Source organism: Ovis canadensis, chromosome 3, assembly GCF_042477335.2.
Source record: "Ovis canadensis isolate MfBH-ARS-UI-01 breed Bighorn chromosome 3, ARS-UI_OviCan_v2, whole genome shotgun sequence".
Classification (NCBI taxonomy): Eukaryota; Metazoa; Chordata; class Mammalia; order Artiodactyla; family Bovidae; genus Ovis; species Ovis canadensis.
The window spans coordinates 44255507-44279064 of record NC_091247.1 but is presented as its reverse complement, the minus strand read 5'-3'; the positions used below and the strand labels follow the sequence as shown (position 1 = coordinate 44279064).

Below are 23558 nucleotides of genomic sequence, written 5' to 3'. Positions count from 1 at the left end.
TTCTGAATTGACAATAAAGTGCCATCACAATCACTACTTCAAATAACTTATTTTCCAAAGGTCAACTGACCAAGGAGCCTACTGAAAATGAAGGATATCTAAATGTGTTGCATTCCTGCAGAGATGTGGTATTCAAAACAACTATGCTAACCTCACAACAAATAAAAAAGCAAGGTAAGTGCCTTGTCACTGAGTGAGCACTCTTGTTGGTCGAATGATTCATACAGCGACCAAAGGGCTGTAAGTGAAACTACTGAACAATTCTTTGATTTTCTTTTCTTTTCTGTCATTTCCAAACTAGGTAGCCTTTTCTTCCCCAGTTTACTTATTTATTTTAATTGGAGGCTAATTACTTTACAATATTGTAGTGGTTTTTGCCATACATTGACTGAATCAGCCACAGCTAAAACATGGAAGCAACCTAGATGTCCATCAGCAGATGAATGGATAAGAAAGGTGTGTTACATATACACAATGGAATATTACTCAGCTATTAAAAAGAATGCATTTGAATCAGTTCTAATGAGGTGGATGAAACTGGAGCCGATTATACAGAGTGAAGTAAGTCAGAAAGAAAAACACCAATGCACTATATTAACGCATATATATGGAATTAAGAAAGATGGTAACGATGACCCTATATTCGACATAGCAAAAGAGACAAAGAACTAGGTAGCCTTTTAATGAAAAAAATTCAGAAACTGACTACCCTCTACTTTTGGGAACCACTGTTTAGATGACAATGAGTTGACGTTTTAACTCTGCTGCTGACACTTTAAATTCAAAAATAAAAACAATTTAAGTGCAATGTACTTATCTCTACCTCAACAAACAAAACATGGGGATTTAACTGAATCTTAGTGAATCAAGTTCATGATAATCAAGAGTATTAGGGGACACAGGGCATCAAAATTCTAGTACCAGATTTTACCAACCAGTAGCTACTAACAAGGCCTTGATTTCTCACATGTAACTTAATTGCCAAGATCCCTTCTAGTTTATATTCTATATTTTTATTAATAGTTATACAGCAATATGATATAGCACAACTTTAGGAAATTCAAAGATTGGCAGGTCTTAATTTTCCCATTCAATCTTAGCTGGTTTATGTGCCTTCACTAACCAATAAAAGGCACAAAATCTTGAATTTATGGATGGCATACTTTGGGGCTATAATTGGTACTTCTCTTTCTCCAGGATAATTCTTTTTGTTCTCCTTTGACACCATCCATGGGTTTTCTCCTTGCTGCCTTGTCAACATTCTAGTAACTGTCACTTTTTTCAGTATCTCCACCTTTTCCATTTTTGTCTTTTTAGCCAAAGAACACACATTTTCTGATTAAATATACAGCTTCTATAACATTCATTCTTTTGACTGTTTCTGTAAATCTCCTACTCAGACTGTTTGGACAGCTTAACAGTTTAGAGTTCTACCAGTTTTCTGTAATTATGTAAGAAATAGTTTTTGACCATCTACATATGCCAGGCATCATGACAGTTCTTATATCAACCTGGGAAAGAATCCTTTCAACGTGTTCCATCATTAAAGTGGAGAAGCAGCAGATATGACACTAAAACCACAGGCAACAAAAACAAAAGTACACAAGTGGGACACACCAAACTAAGAAGCTTCTACACATCAAGGGAAACAACAGAATGGAAAAGCAACCTACGGTATAAGAGAAACTATTTGCAAACCATGTAGATAAGTTAACTCTTATAACTCAGCAGTAAAATAAACAACCTGATCAAAAAATGGGCTAAGCACTTTAAAAGATATTTCTCTAAAGACAACATACAGATGGCCAGCAAGTATAGGAAAAAATGTTCACTCTCACCAATCATCAGGGAAATGCAAATCAAAACCACAATGATATATCATTTCACACCTGTCAGGTTGCTATTATCAAAAAACGAAAGATGACAAAGGAGGTGGAGAAACTAGAACCCTCGCCCACTCTAGGTGGGAACGTACAATGGTGCAACCATTATGGAAAGCAAAACTATGGTTATGATCCAGTAATCCCATTTCTGAGTATTTATCAAAAGGAACTGAAATCAGAATCTTGAAGAGATATTGGCACTTCCTTGTTCACTGCAGCACTATTCACAAGTAAGTGGAACACTTATATATCCAACAGATAAATGGATACACACACACACACATGCGTCCACACTGGAATACTATTCAGCCTTAAAAAAAGAAAGAAATCCTGCAACATGGACGAACCTTCAGGACATTATGCTAAAAATGAAGTATGCAAGTCACAGAAAGACAAATACTGCATGAATCTACTAGTTATATGAAGGAATGGCACTACTTCCTGAATGTGAATTTCTCTGGTTGCAGAACCAGAAATGATGACAAGTTTTTGCAGCAGTGGATATATCTTTAACTTCCAAGCAGCTGCATGGATCATAATACCCCTTATTGAATAACCTACTGAACATCTTTGCATGAGATCAATTTGTGACTCACCTTGAGCAAGTTTACAGGCCTTCATTAAAACTATTCATGTACTCGTGACACTGCTGGTTCTCGCATTCTCTTACTAATACCAAGTTCTTTCGCTCTTGTTCTAAAAGTTTTTACTATTGACATTTAATATCCTTAGTTAATTTTTATAAGCCATCTTAAATCATTTTTGAAAAATTGCTTAAAGTTGATTAAAAGGGGGAAGCGGACAGCAAAATGTGGTGGCTGTGTACGTAAGTATTAAGCAAGACTTCTAAGTTCCAAATTTTGACTCCTCTAGTTATGAGACATGTGACTCTTGGGCAAATTACAAGACACTGTTTTGCCTGGTTTCTACTGTAAAAATGGAGATATACAGATGTGGAAAATGAACTTATGGTTACAGGGGTAAGAGGGAGATATATTGGGAGACTGGGACTGACATATACACAGTATTACGTATAAAACAGCTAACTAATAAGTCCCTACTGTATTGAACAGGGAGCTCTATTCAATACTCTGTAATGACTTATATGGGAAAGAAGCTAAAAACAGTGGATATGTATATGAGTGGATCTGTATATATATATATGTATATATATATATAAAACACACACACACATATATATATAACTGATTCATCTTGTTGTACAGCAGAAATACAACACTGTAAATCAACTATATGTCCATAAAATTAAAAAAAAAAAAGACGATAGTTCCTATCTCCTTAGGTTGAGTTTTAAACAACATCAGTAAGATACTTAGAATGATGCATTTACAACAGTGCTAGGCACACAGCAAATGCTCAAATGTTAGCTGTGAGGAGGTTTCATGCTGTACTTTAACATACATAGCTGGGCTAACAATCTAACACCACTCTAAACAAACCAGTGTTTCCAACATAGCATCTAACAGGATGTTTGGACATAATATTTTACAATGATTACTAAAAAAACTCTTTTTATCTTCTTTACTGCACTTTCTGACAATATTATCAAATACAGACATATTTCCTTAAGGGAAGCTGGATATTAAAATCTGGACTTATAAAATAGGTTCAAGAATACTTTGTTTTCTGTTAACATTTAAATATTCAAATTAAAAAACAAACACCACTGTGCTCTACCGGTGCCCGGAAGGATTTGAAGCAGCAAAACATTAAGCTTCAATAAAACTGAAAACTTTTTTTTAAAAAAGGCTAGAGCTAAGGACAAAGGTATATATGAATAAGGGAGAAAAACTGTATCAGAACATGATGGCTAAAGGAAGCTACTGTGGTTGAAAATAGAACTGTGCTTCCTCAGAGGACAGACAAAGCAAAGACAGAGGTACTCCCACTCTCTGTTTTAATGAAAGGAAGATGGCCCTTAACCGGGAGGAATACTTTTTTATTTCTAAGCTAGCATGGGATACATGGGGATCACTGATCATGATAATTAGGAACTCTTGACAGTAGTTTAAAAGACAAAAGCAGAGATGGTTTCGGTAAATATCTTGTTCAAGAGAAGCCTCCATTGACTGTCCCAGACTAAGTTCCACAACCAGTACACCCTCCCTCACAAACTGCTCTCTACTTCAGTAACCGACAATTTAATCCTTCTAGTAGTTACTCAGGCTAATTAAACCAAGTTGTCCTTGACTCCTATTCATTCTTTCATACCCCTTATCTGACCTGCTAGCAAATATTGTCAGCTCTGTCTTCAAAATATACCCAGATTCTGGTTACTTTTCAAACCAGCTCCATTGCATCCACTTTGACCTAAGTCACCATCATTTCTCCCCAGGATTACTGCAACAGTAATCCTAACTGGTTTCCCTGCTCCACTTCAGTCTGCTGCTGCTAAGTCACTTCAGTCGTGTCCGACTCTGTGTGACCCCACAGACGGCAGCCCACCAGGTTCCGCCATCCCTGGGATTCTCCAGGCAAGAACACTGGAGTGGGTTGCCATTTCCTTCTCCAATACATGAAAGCGAAAAGTGAAAGTGAAGTTGCTCAGTAAGTGTCCGATTTTTCGTGACCCTACCAGGCTCCTCCATCCATGGGATTTTCCAGGCAAGAGTACTGGAGTGGGGTGCCATCGCCTTCTTGAATCCTATTAAAATCTAAGTGTGAGCATGTTATTCCCCTGCTCAAAATCCTCCCATGGGCCCCCGTCTCATTCAGAATAAAAGCCAGAAGTCTCAGGAGGCACTCCGAGATCTAGTTCATCCCCAGGCCCCACTCCTCCTCTGCTGCTTTACCTCCTGGATCTAACCTGTTCCTCTTCTCCCTGTTCTTACCCACACGGTCACACTGGCCTCTTGCCTGTCACAAAATAACTTCAAGCATGCTCCTGGGTCAGGACCCTTGCAATCGGTGTTCCTTCTGCCTAAATGCTCTTCTTCTAAGTAGCCACTTCCTTCAGATCTTAACTCAAATATTAACTTTCTAGTGGAGTCCTTGCCCTCCTACTTAATACTGTAAACACTCCACACACTCACACAAATCACACATGACACCTGTATCTCCTTTTTCTGCATTATTTGTCCCTTCAGCACTGCTATCTATCATACTGTAATTTTACATTATCTTGTTCATTTCCATCTTTCTGACTAAAACACAAACCCCATGAAGCCAGGGTTTTGTCTTTCTCTGCTGTATCACCCAGTGTTTAGAATAGGGCCTGGTACACAGTGGATATTCAAATATCTAAGAATGTGGGAGTAAAATTGAGGACCTGACCGTAGCGTATGCTTGCACGGGAGTAATTCTGAAAGTGGGAGTGGGAGATGGAATAACACAGTTGGGTTAGGTAGTGTTTCAGGGATCCGATTTGCTACAGGGTTAATGCTTAGAACATAAACACCAAAGAATGGATCACAGATCCTTCAGTTAACTTAAGATGATCATTTGGGATGAGGGGCCAACATGTCACATTAATTTTATAAAGTTTAAAAATAAATTACATTTATTTTATAAAGTTGAATTATGGATGGACTTACACGAGTGCCCTCAGTCTATGTGTCAGAAGGTCATGCATCACGCATGGTTTCTGGGGCACTCTTCTGGAAGACGAGTCGAGTGGGAGTACTCATGTTAGATGTGATTCTATGTTTACATGAGTATTTATTTCTATCCTGCCTCACAAGTACTAGAAGATTTTTATATGATGAAAGTAAGCAATCACAGCTTGAAGAAGATAACCTGGTAAAGAACTCCTCTTTCTAGATATTTACCCTATCTTGCTTCATGACCTCAACATTTTAGACAAAGGGGAAATTTAATTCCCTGTATGGATTAAGGAGGGCTTCCCTGGTGGCCCAAAAGGTAAAGAATCTATCTGCCTGCAATGTAGGAGACTCAGATTCAATTCCTGGGTTGGGAAGATCCCCTGGAGAAGGGAATGGCAACCCACTCCAGTATTCTTGCCTGGAGAATCCATGGACAGAGGAGCCTGGTGGGCTACAGTCCCTGGGCCTGCAGAGTCAGACACGACTGAGTGACTAACACATCCCCTGTTGGCTCAGCAGTAAAGAAACTCCTGCAATGCAGGAGACTCAGAGACATGGGTTCAAGCCCTCAGTTGGGAAGATAACCCGGAGGAGGAAATGACAACCCACTCCAGAAATCCTGCCCAGAAATGCCACAGACAGAGGGCGCCTGGTGGGCCATAGCATCGCAGAGAGTCAGACACAGCTCAAGACGTGATCTTAATCCAACACAGATTTAGATATTAAGATCACTGATAAAAGAATTGAGCCATTCAGACTATCTTTCTTGAGAATGCATTTAGGACACCTAAACACAATTTTTTTCTTTTTGGTCAGAATACTGACATTCCCTTAATACAACTGAGTAAGTAAAAGTATTCTATTAGTCATTGGCAAAATGTCTAATAATTAAACTGCTTGAGTAATTAAGATGCTTGAACAGAAAAACATATGACTAATGACTTAAATTATCTAAGTTTTCATAACTTTAATTTGACAGAAAATGAACCAGATTTTTCCCAATTGATAGGAGGAAGTTCAGACACCTCAGGAAGAACACGAACCTTTTATGATTACTGAGGCACTGCTTAAACAGTCTAGTTATGCAGCTTACTAACAGCTATCTCTCTAGCAGGGTTTAACTTAGAAAAAGGCTGCAATTACTCAACCACTAAAGAAGTTCCTTTATTAACAGGGAAGACATACCTTCCTAAGAGAACCAGAGAATAAAGAGTTACATTACATGCAAACTCCTCACCTATTTCAAGTGAATATTTCTGGAGTGTGGACTGGTTTTGTCCACAAGTTTTCACTTCTGGTTTCCCATTCTAAGTTATGGAAAAATGAACTCACAGAAACAAATTCAAGTATCTATTTTGAAAAGTATTTACTTAGTTTGAATAAATTAATTGCAAATAAAAATTAGCTACAATATATAGCCTGAATAGAAATGACTAGAACAAATACAACACAGGACTTGATTTCCTTGCATTAGTCACAAAGCATGTGACAATCTAAAAAACTTCAAAATCAACTGTATTTCTTTGAAAAAGGAGTAACAGCAGTTACTGGTACATCACAACTAGTCAACTTATAATACAAGTTTCCTGACATGCATTTCCTGAGTGAACCCAAATGATCATTTTTTTAAAACAAGTAAATTTTGACAAGTTGAAGTAAAGTAAAATAGTTCATGGCTTCCAAGCAACAGGTTTTGTTTTTTAAAAACCAAAAGAAAATTCAGAACAGTATCATAACAGGATAAATTAAAGCTATGCTACCACATACAAAATCTTGCTAGAGTCAATTAAGTATAATACAACTTTTTGAACTAAAGGAAAACAAATCAAAAGATTAAAAAAATGATTCTGTCTAACCTAAAAGTGTACTGATTTTTACAAGTGTCACAAAGGGTTTGATGTAGTGCAGCTGTCTATACTTTCCTTGTGGGTATTAAAAAAAAAAAACACAAAAACGGGTGGGTGGGGGAAAGGGAGAGAAAATGTTTTCTTCCTTCTGAAACCAAAGAACTTACTGGAAATGAAGAATAAACTGACCATGCAAGCATGTCCCTCTATTTGGCTGTCACTGGTGCTCACCTGCCAACCAAATACTTCCTTGAGTCACACTGTGGCAAATGTCCTTTTAGGATTCAAACCCACAGTTAAGGCTGGTCTGTTAAATTAAAAAAAAAAAAAAAAGCACTGTTGTCATTCAACCCTTCAAATCTTTCTACGTTTTTTAACACCTGAATAAGTCCAAATACAGGATAGTTAATTCAGCATTCTTCTTCTAAAAGCAAATCAAGTCACTCTCCTTTCTTGTTAATTTATGCTTTTTCTCATGGGAATGATTTTTTTCTAGAAACAGTGAACAGATGAACCACAGTTTATATCTAAAAAATAAACTTGCCAAATGTTGCTGATACTAAAAACAGATTAGTTATTGTGGGAGAAAAATAGATAATCTAGATTAAATTGCATTTTCAAAGGAGCATATAAAATGTTTCTTAGCATTAAGTTTTCGTTATAGTACTATACTCGGAAGAAACATTAAGGAAAAAATTCTTTCCCGATTACCTTTAATGTGGTTAAAAACAAACACCTCTTACATAGTGGTAATTAATATGAATCTGTTTTTACAAAGTATTCTAATTTATCAAATTTCATATTTAAATGGGGTGGGGAGAGAGTCTCTCCTGTCCTTCTTCCTAACTCTGCAAATCCTTGAGCTACGCTTGCTAAACTACCATTCTCACCAGGAGTGTGAGACCATTGTCACCATGCTACTCTACCAGGAACATTCTAAGATATTTTCTATAATAAAGATAAATAGAAAAAAAGTTAATATACATGTTGCTGTATTTTACAATTTTGCAACAAACTGTAAACTAACATAGTTTGAACCAACAGTACCCTCAGTTATACAAAACAATTTTTCAACACTGAGGATGGGTGATTCAAAAACACTAAAAGGAAGGCATCAAATTAGACTATGTCTTTTTCTCCTCAAAATATATTTTCAAAACTCAGAAATCAGAAGTCTGGTACTTTCGAAAATCCCTTTGCTTGATTTTCTCAGATTTTTGCTCAGAAATTGCTACTATTTATTACAAATGTTTTTAAAAAATCTTCATCTTAATGCAAACGACCAAAGCAGAAAAACTGTGACGTGGACGACAGGTTGGAAAGCCCAGATCACTTAGCTTATAAATGTTTAATGTAGTCCTGGAGGACAACTGTCTGTTAGTCTAGAGGTCCTTGGAAAATAAGTCTGATGTAGCCTTGTTCACCAGCCAACTGATGTGCACAGAAGGGACAGGCGGCATGAAAAGTGTGAGTACCGTGAGGAAGCGGGATCTGGGACCAATAGGCAGTTGTCTTTTCTGAACACACATGCCCACATGGGCTAAACGCATGGGTTGGAGGGCCGGCGTCCACATAAAATCCAGCTTCACATCCAAGCCACAAAGGGACATAGGGACCAACAGACCTACACATAGGACATTCACGATCTTTTCCATCACGTTCTTCTTTGTTTCCCCAGTTATGATAGCCATGCACATGGCCGCAGTTTAGATACACCCAGGGTTGTTTTTCATCAACGACATCTTTTCTCTTCATGCTGGGAAATGCTAGTGTGTTGAACCCTACAGGGCACTGAGGTCGTGCTGCATTGATTTCCTGTCTTAAAGCTTCTAAATGCTTCACCGTAGGAGTGTGGGACAGGCCTTCTGCAGTACGCCACAGCAATGTTGCGCCACAGAGATCAATTAATGAGCCATCTTGTAACTGATTGGTTTCAATTTCCACCTAGAAGAAACAAGAATCAAAAAACACACACTCACCACGGAGTTTTGGATTTTTACTTCAGAGTTTTGGTCTTACAAGCTCCTTACTCAAGAATCGAGATTTCCTCTGGTTGTTTATTGAAGAAACTTGAATGGCAGTCATGAAAAATACAGGTTTCAAAATCAAGGATCAAATATTAAGCAGTAACACATCTTTTCAGAGTTATAGTAAAGATAATTTATGATTAAACCATCTGACTAATCAGTTAGCTTAATATTTACAATTTGGTAAATATCTTGGTCAAAGATATACAGATACAAGTAGAAAATACACAGAGTGTTGTTTAAATTGGGAAAGCTTAGGTTTTAAAATATATTAACAAAATATAAAAGAATATATTTTTAGAGTGTCCTCATTGAAAAACTAGGATACTATCCTCCTGGTATAGTGTTTGGAAGTTAGAGCTTGATAGCCACACTTTGTACTTTGTATCAGCAAAAGATTTAATAGTTTTGGGGAATATGTAATGCATTCAGTCCAACTCACCCTACGAAGTCTACTGTAATTAAGAAGTTTACATCTTAGTACTCACCATTTTCCCTCTCTGCTGAGCTGATCTGGTTTCACGCAGGCTAAACACATTTCCACACACTGATATTTCTCTCCATATTCCCGGTTTGGAGTCTTCTGTGAACCCATTGCGTGGATGCATAACAAGAACGCCATTAGTGGTCAGGCCATCCATCTGTCCATCTGATGTCTTCCATTTGGCAGCCTTCTCCTAGCAGGAAAAATAGCTTCTGTTTATTTGTAAACTGGGAAACTGAAGTGGTTGTGAAAGGCAACATTTAGGAAAAAAGCTTTTTACCCCAAGAAAGATGTTTTTTGATGAGTCAAATCCTGCAGCATAAATCCGTGCTGTAAAGGGGGGATTCCGTTCACATATGATTCTACAGGCAAATCTTGATATGGTGCTCTGCACTGACTGTGTATCAGAATTACTTTGACTTCCAGGAACTGTGTCAGTTACTACAAAATCAATGGGACTTTCAGTCGACCGGCCAATCTAAGAGAAAAAGAAATATCTATAAAACTATTGAAAGGAACACAGAGGAAAATTCACTCAAAGGCACAAACAATAGGGTGAAATCATCAAGCCTCTGAAATTTCTAAAGCTCAAACTTGTCACACTTAACTCTGGGGGCATCTATACCCTTGAAAACCAACCTGTCCGATTTCCTCTAATGTAGTAATCACTTAGAGCACAGAATTAAGTAGGAACTTACAACCCAGAATATAGGAAACCCTTAAGAATGAAGAGTTTAGGATGGCTGAGATTTCTAAGTGGGTGCAGATTTTAATTTTAACCCCTTGGGAAAGAAATATGTCTACCACATATTACTCTAGTTTCCTTAACAGAACACAATGAACATAAAAGTAAATCTTCTATGATGACTCCAGGACATTACACTATGAATACTGTTTCTATTAAGCTGAAGTGCAGTGATGTCTTTGGGTCCTATAAAGGTGTAGAAGAACACTGATCCCTATGTTAAAACCTTACAAAGCCATGCTTTGAGGTCTTATGTCTACTTCACAGATTTTCTCCTGTCTTTTCTGTCAGGCTGTTAACTCTCATTTCTTGCTGATGGGTATACTTGTTTCTGCAGCATACTCCTCCTTGAACCAGCTACTCTTAATTCTGCTATGGGTTGAGAAATCAGATAACCAAACTTCAAAGAACAGTATTTCAAAAGGTTCTTGGCGGTGGCCTAAGGGATTCTCTAGGGAGTTAGAGAAAAGGAATTTCAGTATATGGACTCTGTGGCATTTATTTGATATGCCTAAATGTCTCTTCTGTTTTCTTCCTGGTTCTTGGCCATATTTTAGAGACAAGTTTCCTTGAACAGTGGTCTGCTGGATGAGGTGTCAGTGAAGTAAAAATATCTTCAAATTTACTAGCTAGTAAATTAATTTCATTTTGAAAGATCAAAGTTGAAAAAATGAAATCGGTGGAAAAGAAGGCAAAAGTGACAATTATCACAGGGTATTAAACATTTAGAAATCAGTTCATTAATGTATTTGTTATAAAGTAGTATCATAGGACTTCCCTAGTGGTACAATGGTTAAGAACCTGCCTACCAATGCAGGGGACAGATCTGATCCTTGGTCTGGGAGGATCCCACGTGTCATGGGACGACCAAGTCCAAACACTGTAACTACTGAAGCCCACAAGCCTAGAGCCTGTGCTCTGTCACAGGAAAAGCCACCACAATGAGAAGCCCGCTCACTGTAATAGAGCTGCCCACACTCATTGCAACTAGAGAGAGCTTGCTCGCAGCAATGAAGATCCAGCACAGCCAAAAATAACTAACACTGAATAAGTAATATCATAAAAGATAAAGAAAATTGTTACTGAGAAAAACTACTGACCCTTTACAAAGAGGATGACTCTTAAGTTGCTCTTTGCATAGTTGAGCTTTAAGAATTCCTTTTATCAACACACTTTCAGATAAAACTAGTGTTTTTATCCTGCCACTAAGTACAAAGACTTATTTAGTCTGGATAGTTTTAGGGGGAAATTTATTGATTAAAAAAATGTAACATTTGGATGTTCCTTTTCTTTATTTCTAAGAATACGATATCTAAAGAAAATGGTCTTAAACCTTTGGAACTAAAAATATTTCTACTCTTCTAAAAAATTCAGCATTCCATTAAGAGGGTTGACTGTAAAGTGACTTTAAAGAAATATTTTGTTACTGACTATAGCAAAGACACCTCCAGGCCTTTTTATCTTCATTTTATCTCATAAATTTAAGAAAAACTGCAAAGTCATTGGGACAATAATTGTAAGAACAACATTATGAGGCACTTTATATCCTATTTAAGTTTGTTTCAAAAAAGCCCAAGGCTTTACAAAAACCCAATATTGAGAGACGATGTCATGAATATCAAGAATCTTGCTTATGTCTTTAAGGTTTGGCTTTTCTATCATTGATTTATAAAATCATCAGTACTGGATTGGTACAAAGAATGAGAGAAATAAAAACTTACTATACCATTAGCTTTGACCAAATATGTGCTGAGAAGAAAGTTTAACTTCACGTATATGATATGAATAATTAGAAACTGTACTTTTAGTTGCCTAGAGAGGAAAGTGAGAAGTAATAGCAAAAAAGATCATAAATGTGTATAAAATATCCCTTGGTTTCTTTTTTGGATAATAGTAGATAATAATAATTTTTACAGCTACCAATACTAGCAGCTAAGTGTTTACCAGGTACCTGGCACAGTTCTGAATACTTCAGAGGGACTAACACATTTAAGCTTCCTAATAGTCATCTGAAGGAAGTTCTATTATCTCACTTTATAGGAGGAAACTGATGCAGAGAGTGGCTAAGTAATGTTTACCAGAAATTCTGATATCAGAGCCCATCTCTTACCCATGCTATGTGGACTTTTATACATGGGGTTTAGAAATCAAAATATATTTTAATGAAATGCATTAAGTGTGATAAACTTTAAGCTGACCACAGCGAAAGTCAATTACAACAGGTTTTTAACCTTTTTTTGTTTTTTAAGAAAAAAAGTTTAGATGTTATAATACCTGAAACATATCAGTGTTGCTGTCATGAGTATATTCAACCACTACTGTCTGTGCTCGAGACAAGGTGTATGATATGCTATGCTGGTCCTTATTGCTTATTGCCTAAGAAAAAAAAAGATTAATAGCAGAAATTAGCAGGTACATCAATCTAAATAGATAACCATAATAGATAAAAGATAACCTTTTTTTCAAAAAAAAAAGAGAGGGAGCTGTGCTCATTATACTATAAAATGTAATTGGAAAAAGAATTTGAGAAAGAAGAGATACATATAACTGTATAACTGAATCACCCTGTTGCACACCCAACACTAATACATTGTATTGGAGTATATGTACTCCAACATAAAACAAAAGTTAAAAAAAAATACCACTATATTGCTTCAAGGGTAAGTCAACTATTTTATAATTACAAAACAAAACATCTCTTATGTCACTGCTGGTATTCATTTCACCCATACACAGACATATAAAAATATATATGTTAATACATAATCAAGGACATCACTGCTGCTATTTTGAATAAAATATGTTTGATCAATTGAGAATAAGAAAAATAGAGGTTTTTATTCTTTCTTTAAAAAACAATGATCTATTTATTACATGTATGACATATTTTCCCCCTGAAATTTAGAGATTAATAACTTGCATAACCTTTGCTGTGACAGTGGTTTCTTAGAGTGAGTGGAGTACAGAAGAATTCAGGCAGACCTCATTTTATTATGCTTCACAGATAACTGAATTTTTTATAAACTGAAGATTTGTGGCAACTCTGCATTGTCAGATGATGGTTAGCATTTAGCGTTAAAAGTACTTTAAAATTAAGGGCTTTCCTGGTGGCTCAATGGTGGGAAAGTCCATGCAGAGGGGAGCCTAGTAGGCTACAGTCGATGAGGTCACAAGAGTGGACACAACTGAGTAACTTTCATGATGCTATTACTGAACACTTAGTTCTTAGTCACTCAGTCATATCCGACTCTTTGTGACTGATGGACTGTAGCCCGCCTGGTCCTCTATCCCTGGGGTTCTCCAGGCAAGAATACTGGAGTGGGTTGCCATTCCCTTCTTCTGGGGATCTTCCTGACCCATGGATTGAACCCAGGTCTCCTAAATGGAGGTGGATTATTTACCAGGTGGATTCTTCACTCTCTGAGCCACCAGGGAAGCCTGCACACTTAGGAGACCACAGCATGGTGCAAACATAACTTTTATATATATATATTAGGAAATGAAACCAGTTGTGATTTGCTTTATTGTGGTGGTCTGAAACTGATCCCAAAATATATCTGAGGTCTATCTGTGCACTGAAGCAATTACAGAGTAAAAACATAAGTTCACTGTATAAAAAAATTGTAAAATCTGAGTCTCCATTATAAGTATTTCAAGTTATAAGATACTTAAAAATCAAATCCCAGATAGAAAATGAAAGCAGTACTCAGTACTGCTCTGATAAGGAGAAAACACAAAATCTTGCAAGACAAGATTATTTATTTAAGAATCTTATTTAATAACTCAAAGAGGTTTAAAGTTAACAAATAAGCAAAGTTAACTGGTTTTTCTAGCCACTCTGTGACTCTATAGATGACAAGTATTTGCCATATGCTAGGCTAGATACAGAAAAATTCATAGAATGATTAAACATACCAAAGGAAATGGATATAATGCTTATGACTGTACTTTTGACATATGCCAAACTAAAAACATTGTTAAAAAGAACTTCTCAGTTTTGTTTTCGGGCGTTTTCTATGCATATGAGTTGATGATAATATCAGAGGGGGAAAAACCTGCACAGAGGAAGTGGAAACAGGCTGTGTAAAAGAAACAGAGAAAGACACAGAAGAATGATTATATGCAGCAAAGAGGCTAAATGAAAAAAAAAAAAAAACACTTTCGTAATTAGAACTTTGGTATTATGAAATTTTACTTGGTTTCAATTGGTAGCTAACCTGTAATAGATAAAGTCTTCATAGTTTTAAGATAATTAAGACTGTGAAATTTTCAAATATACAAAAAGAATATATAAATACCTGGGTACTAACTACCCAACTTTTATCATTCTTACTAATACCATTTCTGCTTCTGATATTTTAAAAGAAATTAAACTGCAGATATAATGAAGGCTGCTTATATGTCCTTCCCTACTCCTGTCTCTGTAGAGGAACTGAACCTCAAGAGTACAGTTAACGTCACTCCCATGCACGTTAACAGGCTTTATATGCAGGCTTTACTACACATTGATGCACTCATAAACATTACAAAATGGTTTTAAAGATTTAAAAATCTATAATTACTTTATCTCAACATTAAGCAGCTGACTTTTCAATGAAATAATTTTTTAGTACTTTGGCCATTAATTCTTAAAGGCTAGAGGGATTTAAAAACACAGGTTTTGTGTACTTTGAGATTATAAGATGTTTTTTTTTAAAACTATGAGATCTACTCAGATTGAGAATACAGAGCTGTGTCAAGTTAAATTCTCACTGGATTGGAAGTCAGGGTTTAAGCACTCATCCCAGATGACTGCTAGACTAAACAGTTAGTTTTCTCCCTGACCTCATTATACACTCCTCCAAAATTGAAAAAGCAGAAAGTCAATTTTTGATCCCTAAGATTCCTGCTGCCTAGTAAAGATGCAAAGGAGCCAGCAATGAAACATGAGAAGTATGACAATAAAAACATGAAGAGACGTACACAACAGGAAATTACAGAAGTAAGGCTTAGAAAGATTTCCCTAGGATAGTAGTTCTTAACCAGAGGTAGTGTCAGCTGTGTAAGGGGCGTTTGCCGGCTGTGTTTGCTGGCCATCACAATGATTTGAGGGCTGAAATGGCATTCAGTGGGAAGGGACCAAGAATATTAGGTTGGTGCAAAAGTAATGGCTGTTCTGCATTGTTGAACTCTGCCTTTAATACTGGAATAAATTCCTAAATAAATGTGGCTATGTTATTATACATCATTTTAATGTGCATTTCTCACTTTATTTTTTTTGCTAATGACTTATTACTTGTTTATATTTATTTTAGACTACAGAAATGATGCTAGATATAAAGCAAATTTGGGCAATTTTTTTATTCGAGTTCAAAACGGGTCATAACGTAGCAGAGACAACTTGTAACATCAATAATGCATCTGGCCCAGGAACTGCTAGTGAACGTACAGTGCAGTGGTGGTTCAAGAAGTTTTGCAAAGGAGACAAGCGCCTTGAAGATGACGAGTGTGGTGGCTGGCTATCAGAAGTTGACAGTGACCAACTGAAAGCATCACTGAAGCGGATCCTCTTATAACTACACAAGAAATTGCCAAAGAATTCAACGTCGACCATTCTACGGTCATTTGGCATTTGAAGCAAATTAGAAAGGTAAAAAATCTTGGTAAGTGGGTGCCTAATGAGCTGACTGCAAATCAAAAAAATCATTTTGAAGTGACATCCTCTCTTATTCTACACAACAACACACCATTTTTCAACCGGATTGTGACATGTGACGAAAAGTGGATTTTATACAACAACTGGCAATGATCAACTCAGTGGTTGGACTGAGAAGCTCCAGAGCCCTTCTCAAAGCCAAACTTGCACCAAAAAAATGTCATGGTCACTGTTTGGTGGCCTGCTGCCCATATGATCCACTATAGCTTTCGGAATCCTGGTGAACTGTTACATCTGAGAAGCATGTTCAGCAAATCAATCAGATGCACCCAAAACTGCAACACCTGTAGCCGGCAATGGTCAACAGCAAGGGCCCAAATCTGCTCCATGACAATGCCCGACCACACACTGCACAATCAATGCTTCAACAATTAAATGAATTGGGCTATGGAGTTTTGTCTCATTCACCATATTCACTGACTCTCTTGCCAACCAACTACCACTTCTTCAAGCATCTTGACAACTTTTTGCAGGGAAAACACTTCTACAACCAGGAGGCGGCAGAAAATGCTTTCCAAGAGTTCATGGAATCCTGAAGCACAGAGTTTTATACTACAAGAATAAACAAAATTACTTCTCATTGGCAAAAATGTGTTGATTGTAACGGTTCCTATTTTGATTAATATAAAGACATATTTGAGCCTCTTAATTGCACCCATCTCACACACTAATAAAGTAATGTTCAAAATTCCCTAAGCCAGGCTTCAGCAATACATGAACCGTGAACTTCCTGATGTTCAAGCTGGTTTTAGAGAAGGCAGAGGAACCAGAGATCAAATCGCCAACATCCACTGGATCATGGAAAAAGCAAGAGAGTTCCAGAAAAACATCTATTTCTGCTTTACTGACTATGCCAAAGCCTTTGACTGTGTGGATCACAATCAACTGTGGAAAATTCTGAAAGCGACAGGAACACCAGACCACCTGACCTGCCTCTTGAGAAACCTATATGCAGGTCAGGAATCAACAGTCAGAACTGGACATGGAACAACAGACTGGTTCCAAATAGGAAAAGGAGTACGTCAAGGCTGTATATTGTCACCCTGCTTATTTAACTTCTATGCAGAGTACATCATGAGAAACACTGGGCTAGAAGAAGCACAAGCTGGAATCAAGATTGCTGGGAGAAATATCAATAACCTCAGATATGCAGATGACACCACCCTTATGGCAGAAAGTGAAGAGGAACTAAAAAGCCTCTTGATGAAAGTGAAAGAGGAGAGTGAAAAAGTTGGCTTAGAGCTCAACATTCAGAAAACGAAGATCATGGCATCTGGTCCCATCACTTCATGGCAGATAGATGGGGAAACAGTGTCAGACTTTATTTTTTGGGGCTCCAAAATCACTGCAGATGGTGACTGCAGCCATGAAATTAAAAGACGCTTACTCCTTGGAAGGAACGTTATGACCAACCTAGATAGCATATTGAAAAGCAGAGACATTACTTTGCCGACTAAGGTCCGTCTAGTCAAGGCTATGGTTTTTCCAGTGGTCATGTATGGATGTGAGAGTTGGACTGTGAAGAAGGCTGAGTGCCGAAGAATGGATGCTTTTGAACTGTGGTGTTGGTGAAGACTCTTGAGAGTCCCTTGGACTGCAAGGAGATCCAACCAGTCCATTGTAAAGGAGATCAGTCCTGGGTGTTCTTTGGAAGGAATGATGCTAAAGCTGAAACTCCAGTACTTTGGCCACCTCATGTGAAGAGTTGGCTCACTGGAAAAGACTCTGATGCTGGGAGGGATTGGGGGCAGGAGGAGAAGGGGACGACAGAGGATGAGACGGCTGGATGGCATCACCGACTCGATGGACCTGAGTCTGAGTGAACTTTGGGAGGTGGTGATGGACAGGGAGACCTGGCGTGCTGCGATTCAAGGGGTTGCAAAGAGTCGGACACGACTGAGCGACTGAACTGAACTGAAAATGATTTGAAATTCATGGTTCGAAATCGTAATTACTTTCGCACCAACCTAATATTAAATATCCTGTAACAGGTGGGACAGTCCTGAATAAAGAATTGGCACACCCAAAATGCCAAGAGCACTTCAGTGGGGAAATACTGCAAAGAAGTTCCTCAGATCAATAAACCTTTCACTCTACCACCTGCTTATTATTTATCAGCACATCCCTTCTTTGCAAAAGAACAGAAACAAACATGTAAAAGAAAACGGTCACTTTTCTGCATTCCCTGGCCCTTAAATGACTCCTCGAGGACTCTTGCTTAGACACCACACTGGATATAAAACAAAGCCAAAAGTCCAGGGACCGCAAATGTGACTTAAAACAAGGCACTATATGCCAATTTCGCTCTCATTTATTTTTAATCTACAAAAATATACCTCAGATGGTGTAATATTAATGTACATTCTAGGGTTGCTTAAAGATACAGATACTTCCAGATGTAAATAACTCTTTGTAATGTTTATTCATTCACCACAGCATCAAATTTAGTCTGTGTCGTAAAATTGGAAGTAGAAGAATACATAGGAAATTTAAGATCTGAAATGTCCCCTTACTGTCTATCACTCTAGGAAAAGTCCAAGTGTCCTGAAATGATGGCCTAGCTTCTGGGAATTTTAGTTGGGAATAAAAACGGGGTTAGAAGCATGAAGTAGGCCAGGAGACTGAGAAGTTGTGTTATAGACACAACTGGGTATTTGCTTTCACAGCTTTGATTTGATTTAATAATTAATGAAAGTCTACTGTGTTTAAGGCACTATGCTACAAAGCTGTGGGGATCATAAAAAAATAAAAAGAGCATCCATAAAACCTTTGATAAAGACCATTTAATTAAAAAAATGATCTCATCCAAACATGTTTCTAGGCCGTGAATACATATATTCTGTACCACGCTCCTTGCCCAGCTCAGGGAGGTCCCTTGAGTAATAGCGGGAACACACTACATCCCAGGGCAATCCCACAATTCCAAATTCTAGATGAATCCCCATTCCTCCTTCACCCCCACTGTTTTTTTTTAATGACAAAAAAGGAATTATTTCCTTCTAATTTCTACTCATGGATCCCAGTGTGTCATTAAAAAAAAAAGTCCTATGCCCTTTTAGATGGCATTTCTTTAGATATCCTATCTCCCAAGTGTCTTCTCCCATCCAAACAAAAGGAAACTTCTGGGATGCAATGTGAAGGGTCTGCTAGAGAACATAAACAGCAAATAAAAGTCTTCCAATTTCTCCAAGTTAATGTACCTAGTTTCTGTTTGTCTTACCTTTGCAGCCTGAGGAGTGCAAGCAATATGCACAGTGCTGGGCTTCACCCCATTTGCCTTAGGCCTTTTAAACAGAGCAAATCTACTTTTCCTCCTTCCTCTATCGCCGTTTGGAAGAGACCCATTATACCTGATGGGGGAGAAGAAAGTTTAGATGATCTCATGAAAGAACCACACAATTCTAAAACAAATGCTTTACTTTGTCTTAGAGGATCAACCACTGGTTAATTATCTATTAGTAGATTATAAGCGTCTGGAATTAACTTTTAGCAACTGCTGATCCCCAGACCAGCTGCCTGAGTGTGAAACAAAAAAGATTTTTTTCTGTCTACGTCTGAAGTCACAGAGAAGTACCTTTTGGATTACACACAGCTGTAAATTACTTGTATTTTTCTTCCCTCTTTTACTTAAGATAATCAAGAGCTGATTGATGGCATATCTGACTTCTTATGACTCATTCTATTTTTTTTTTAAGGTGAATGTTTGCATGTGGTAATACAACCTTTAAAAGTACATATTTAAACAAATATGACTTGTTTAAAATAGAATCTCCTTTAATTATGAACCAAACACTTTATAAATAAGTGAACTTTTGAAATTAGGAATTTTTAGACATGTTTGTTAGTCTCAGCTAATGGCTTGTACACATTCACATTATGTCAGTAAAACCTGTCTGACTGAGCATAATTAAGTGGCCGTTAAACATGGTTGTTGCTCAGATCTTATGACCATTTCTCCATGATAACATAAACACACCCTAAAGGTAAGCAAGTGAGCGAGGAGTGAACCAATAGGAAAAAGGTTCAAAACAAACATCTGGGTGTTAACTACATACTAGGCACTGCTGCTGCTGCACTGCTTTTAAGTTGCGTCAGTCGTGTCTGACTGTGTGACCCCATAGACGGCAGCCCACCAGGCTCCTCTGTCCCTGAGATTCTCCAGGCAAGAACACTGGCCTTCTCCGGTACTAGGCACTAGTGGGTTCTATTTCACAGATCACTTTATTTATCCCTTCTCTCAGAAAAACTGCAAGACTGGTACCACTTGCCATTGCTACAGGTTAGGAATTAAGTTATTCTTCAGAGGAATTGAGTCCCTCCATTATTTTCTGAAGGTCACACAGGTGACACTGGCAAAGCTGGAACTGGAATCTAGGCGCTTGCTGTGCTTTCTTTCATTCTTTACTGCTTCGCTGAAGCATGGACAGTAGCTTAATAATACTCTCCCCTCACACACTGTCCCCTTATTGCTCGATAAAACCCTTTGGTTTGATGGTTTCTTATTTATAGCTGGTTCATCTGGGGGGAAACTGAGGCAAGGAATGGGTACAGTTTTGAGGGTGGAGGAGACTGTGCTTATAAAATGGCCTACACTAGTGGCTGACAAGGAAGGGAAGGGAGTTTACTCAAAGGTTGTCAGATATAGAAATTACAATGAACAACCTTTATAAAATGTAAAACACACTGATTCTTCTGGTAAAAGCCCCTGCTAACCTTGCTAAAGGTTCAGAGTAGTGCCGCTCAGCTAATACATATTGAATTTTGCTGCATGGGACTGTGCTGCCCCAGTCTCACAAACTGAGGGCTCCTCACTGCCCCTCACTACTGTCTACCAGAGCTCACCTCCTTCCTCTTTTGGACATATGCTCTCTATTCCTACACTGTGTTCCTATAGCTCAGAGCTCTTTTCTAAATAGCACCAGCACAAAACTGACCACCTTATCCAGCTTGACTTCTTCTAAAATGTTGAGAAGCAGCACTGTATGCATTTTAAGACATCAAGTGCCAGGTACAGAGACAACCATTTTATAAGATTAACTGAGACACTGCTGGGCTAAAAGAGCCAGTTTAAACCATATACTAAATTTCAAATTCTAAGTCTTCAAATGACTCAAATTTCCTGCTGAAGAATTTAACTTTGAATAGCTTTTAGTGGTTAAAAATCTGTTATTAATACATAAAAATCTATGTGACTTTAAATTATAATATTGTAGTTCCTATATTAAGTTTACAATCTTTAAGTTGTTTTTGAGAAAACAACATTTTCTTTAATCTCAAGAGACCTTAGTTGATCTTGTCTGTCATTTTACAGAAGAGGAAACTAAGGCCCCAAATGGTTAAGTGACTTGCCTAAGGCCACACAGCTAGCAGTGCTGGAAAAAGTACTGGAATTCAGGATTCCTGGCTTCCAGTCAAGCTCGTAACACCATATTATTTCCCTAGTTTTTCTTACTTTCTTATCTGAAACAATGGCCACAGTCTCAGTTAAAGAATAATTTGCACCAACCTGATTCTAAAATATGTTGTAAATGTCTAGAACTGCTTTTTAGGCAGGACAGAAACAGTAGGGAGAAAATAAATTTTACAATGTCTAGTTTCTGAGATCTCTAAGAAACAGACTAACATTGTGTCTCCATTTTGACACTGTGGCAAGTTTAGACTGGATAAACTGAAATAATGGAATCATTTATTCGTCAATCATAAGACTGTATGAGTTGAATGGATGAGATTACTTTTGAAGCAAACAAGTAGCAATGTCCTGGGCTTCAGAATCATCTTATTGTTATGTCTATACAACTCTTAAGTACAGGACCAAAAGCACACAGCAGCATCTGTCTCAGAGGGCAAAGGGACAAATAAACACTAACCTACATGAAATGACCTAAGCAGAGGGGAGATTTTGGGTATAGTCAGCTTAGGCAAATTTTCTAAAAGAAGGCATAGGGAAGGCAAATGGATTGGCTATGTGAATTTAGACAAGTACAGTTTTCACTTCATCTTTAAGAAGGCTTGTCCTTTCTAGGGATGAGGGTGAGGCAGAGTTTATGGAGCATTTGAGTACTTACAAAGGATGACATAAAAATGGAGAATTAAAAGAATTTCTTGATTTGGTAATATAACTCTGTAGCTTTAAATACTCTTTGGAAATAGACAGGATATAAACTCTAAAAAAAAGTTCATTTAACGAAGATGTTCAAGTTACCATATATCATTCAATTTTATGCTCATCAGATGGAGAAGTCTTACCCTAAGACAATGAGTTCACCATATTTCACTGGTGCTTTGGATGGATGATTTTCTTGATCAGGAGAAAACATGAGCTTGGCTGTCTTTCTCAAATCTTTGTTCACTGGTCAGGAGCCTTGGGACACCTTTTGCATTATTTCCTAGAGGGGAAAAGTTTTCATTAATAATTTGAACAATGAATTTCAATTTAAGTAAAGATGTTCTTTACTAAAAGTCCTTGTGAGCACTATATTATGAAAATTATCACATAATATATAAAGTGTGTGACATTTCCCCCAATAATGGTTGTATATTTGACATAACTGTTTAAACACATTAAAATGTAAATTTAGGAATGTTAACTTTACATTAAAAATGTAAATTCCAGTTCCAGGACGATGAGGAAGACATTATTTTCCCTATGATTTCTGCTAATTATAACACAAAACCCTGAAATTATATATAAAGCAGAAGAAGACTCTGAAAAGTGGAGAGAAGGCAGAACAGCTAGGAGCTTTGGAATGGAATGGAATGGAATGACTTAGTGGCAAGTTCTTTTGGTTTTCTTTTTGCCTAATATCAATATATCCCAGATCTGAAGCTTAAGAATCTAGCAATCTGGAAATGCCAACTGGCACAGAGAAAAACAAACATCTGCTGCTCACTCTGGTCAAAAGAACAAGAAAACGCAGTCTTAGCAAGACAGAAAACTTTTGACAATAACTGCTCTAATGCAGCCAACACCACAGAAAACACTGTGACCCCACCATCGCACTCACCAGCAAGAGCTGAGTGGTGAGCCCGGACATCTACCTCAGGAGGCCATAATGAGGCGGCCTGACCTCCCCCTGGGCCTACCTTACTTGCCAGAGGCAGTGTCAGAACAGGCCAAGTGGAGAGCCAGCATGACCACCCTGTTGACTGGCAACATGCCTCCTCCCCTGCCTGAGTGGTGTCAGTGGAGAGCGCAGGGAGCCTGGGGTTCCATCCCAATTCGGCAGGATCTTCTTCCCTCAGGGGTCAATGGAGGGCGAGCAGGGAACCTGGACTTCCATGTCCACCTAGTAGTAGTAAGAAGGCTCCCCGTAC

At 37.7% G+C, this 23558-nt stretch overlaps 1 protein-coding gene across 6 annotated transcripts in view; it reads right to left on the bottom strand.

The window, feature by feature from the left end:
* The window catches only part of PELI1 (pellino E3 ubiquitin protein ligase 1), a 127792-nt gene that overhangs the window by 63319 nt on the left and 40915 nt on the right, over positions 1 to 23558 (bottom strand). For 2 of the 6 annotated variants that reach the window (XM_069583068.1, XM_069583066.1), the window contains exons 2-8: positions 22491 to 22630; positions 19465 to 19594; positions 12824 to 12925; positions 10085 to 10282; positions 9809 to 9997; positions 8918 to 9237; positions 7525 to 7600 (exon numbers count right to left, since the gene is read on the bottom strand). In XM_069583068.1, coding sequence (XP_069439169.1) covers positions 7549 to 7600; positions 8918 to 9237; positions 9809 to 9997; positions 10085 to 10282; positions 12824 to 12925; positions 19465 to 19594; positions 22491 to 22561 — 1062 coding nt within the window. In that variant the 5' untranslated portion in view covers positions 22562 to 22630 and the 3' untranslated portion in view covers positions 7525 to 7548. Of the gene's footprint in view, positions 1 to 6795; positions 9238 to 9808; positions 9998 to 10084; positions 10283 to 12823; positions 12926 to 19464; positions 19595 to 22490; positions 22631 to 23558 lie in introns of those variants that run through there. The other 4 variants (XR_011255638.1, XM_069583064.1, XM_069583065.1 and 1 more) reach the window with 4 other exon arrangements.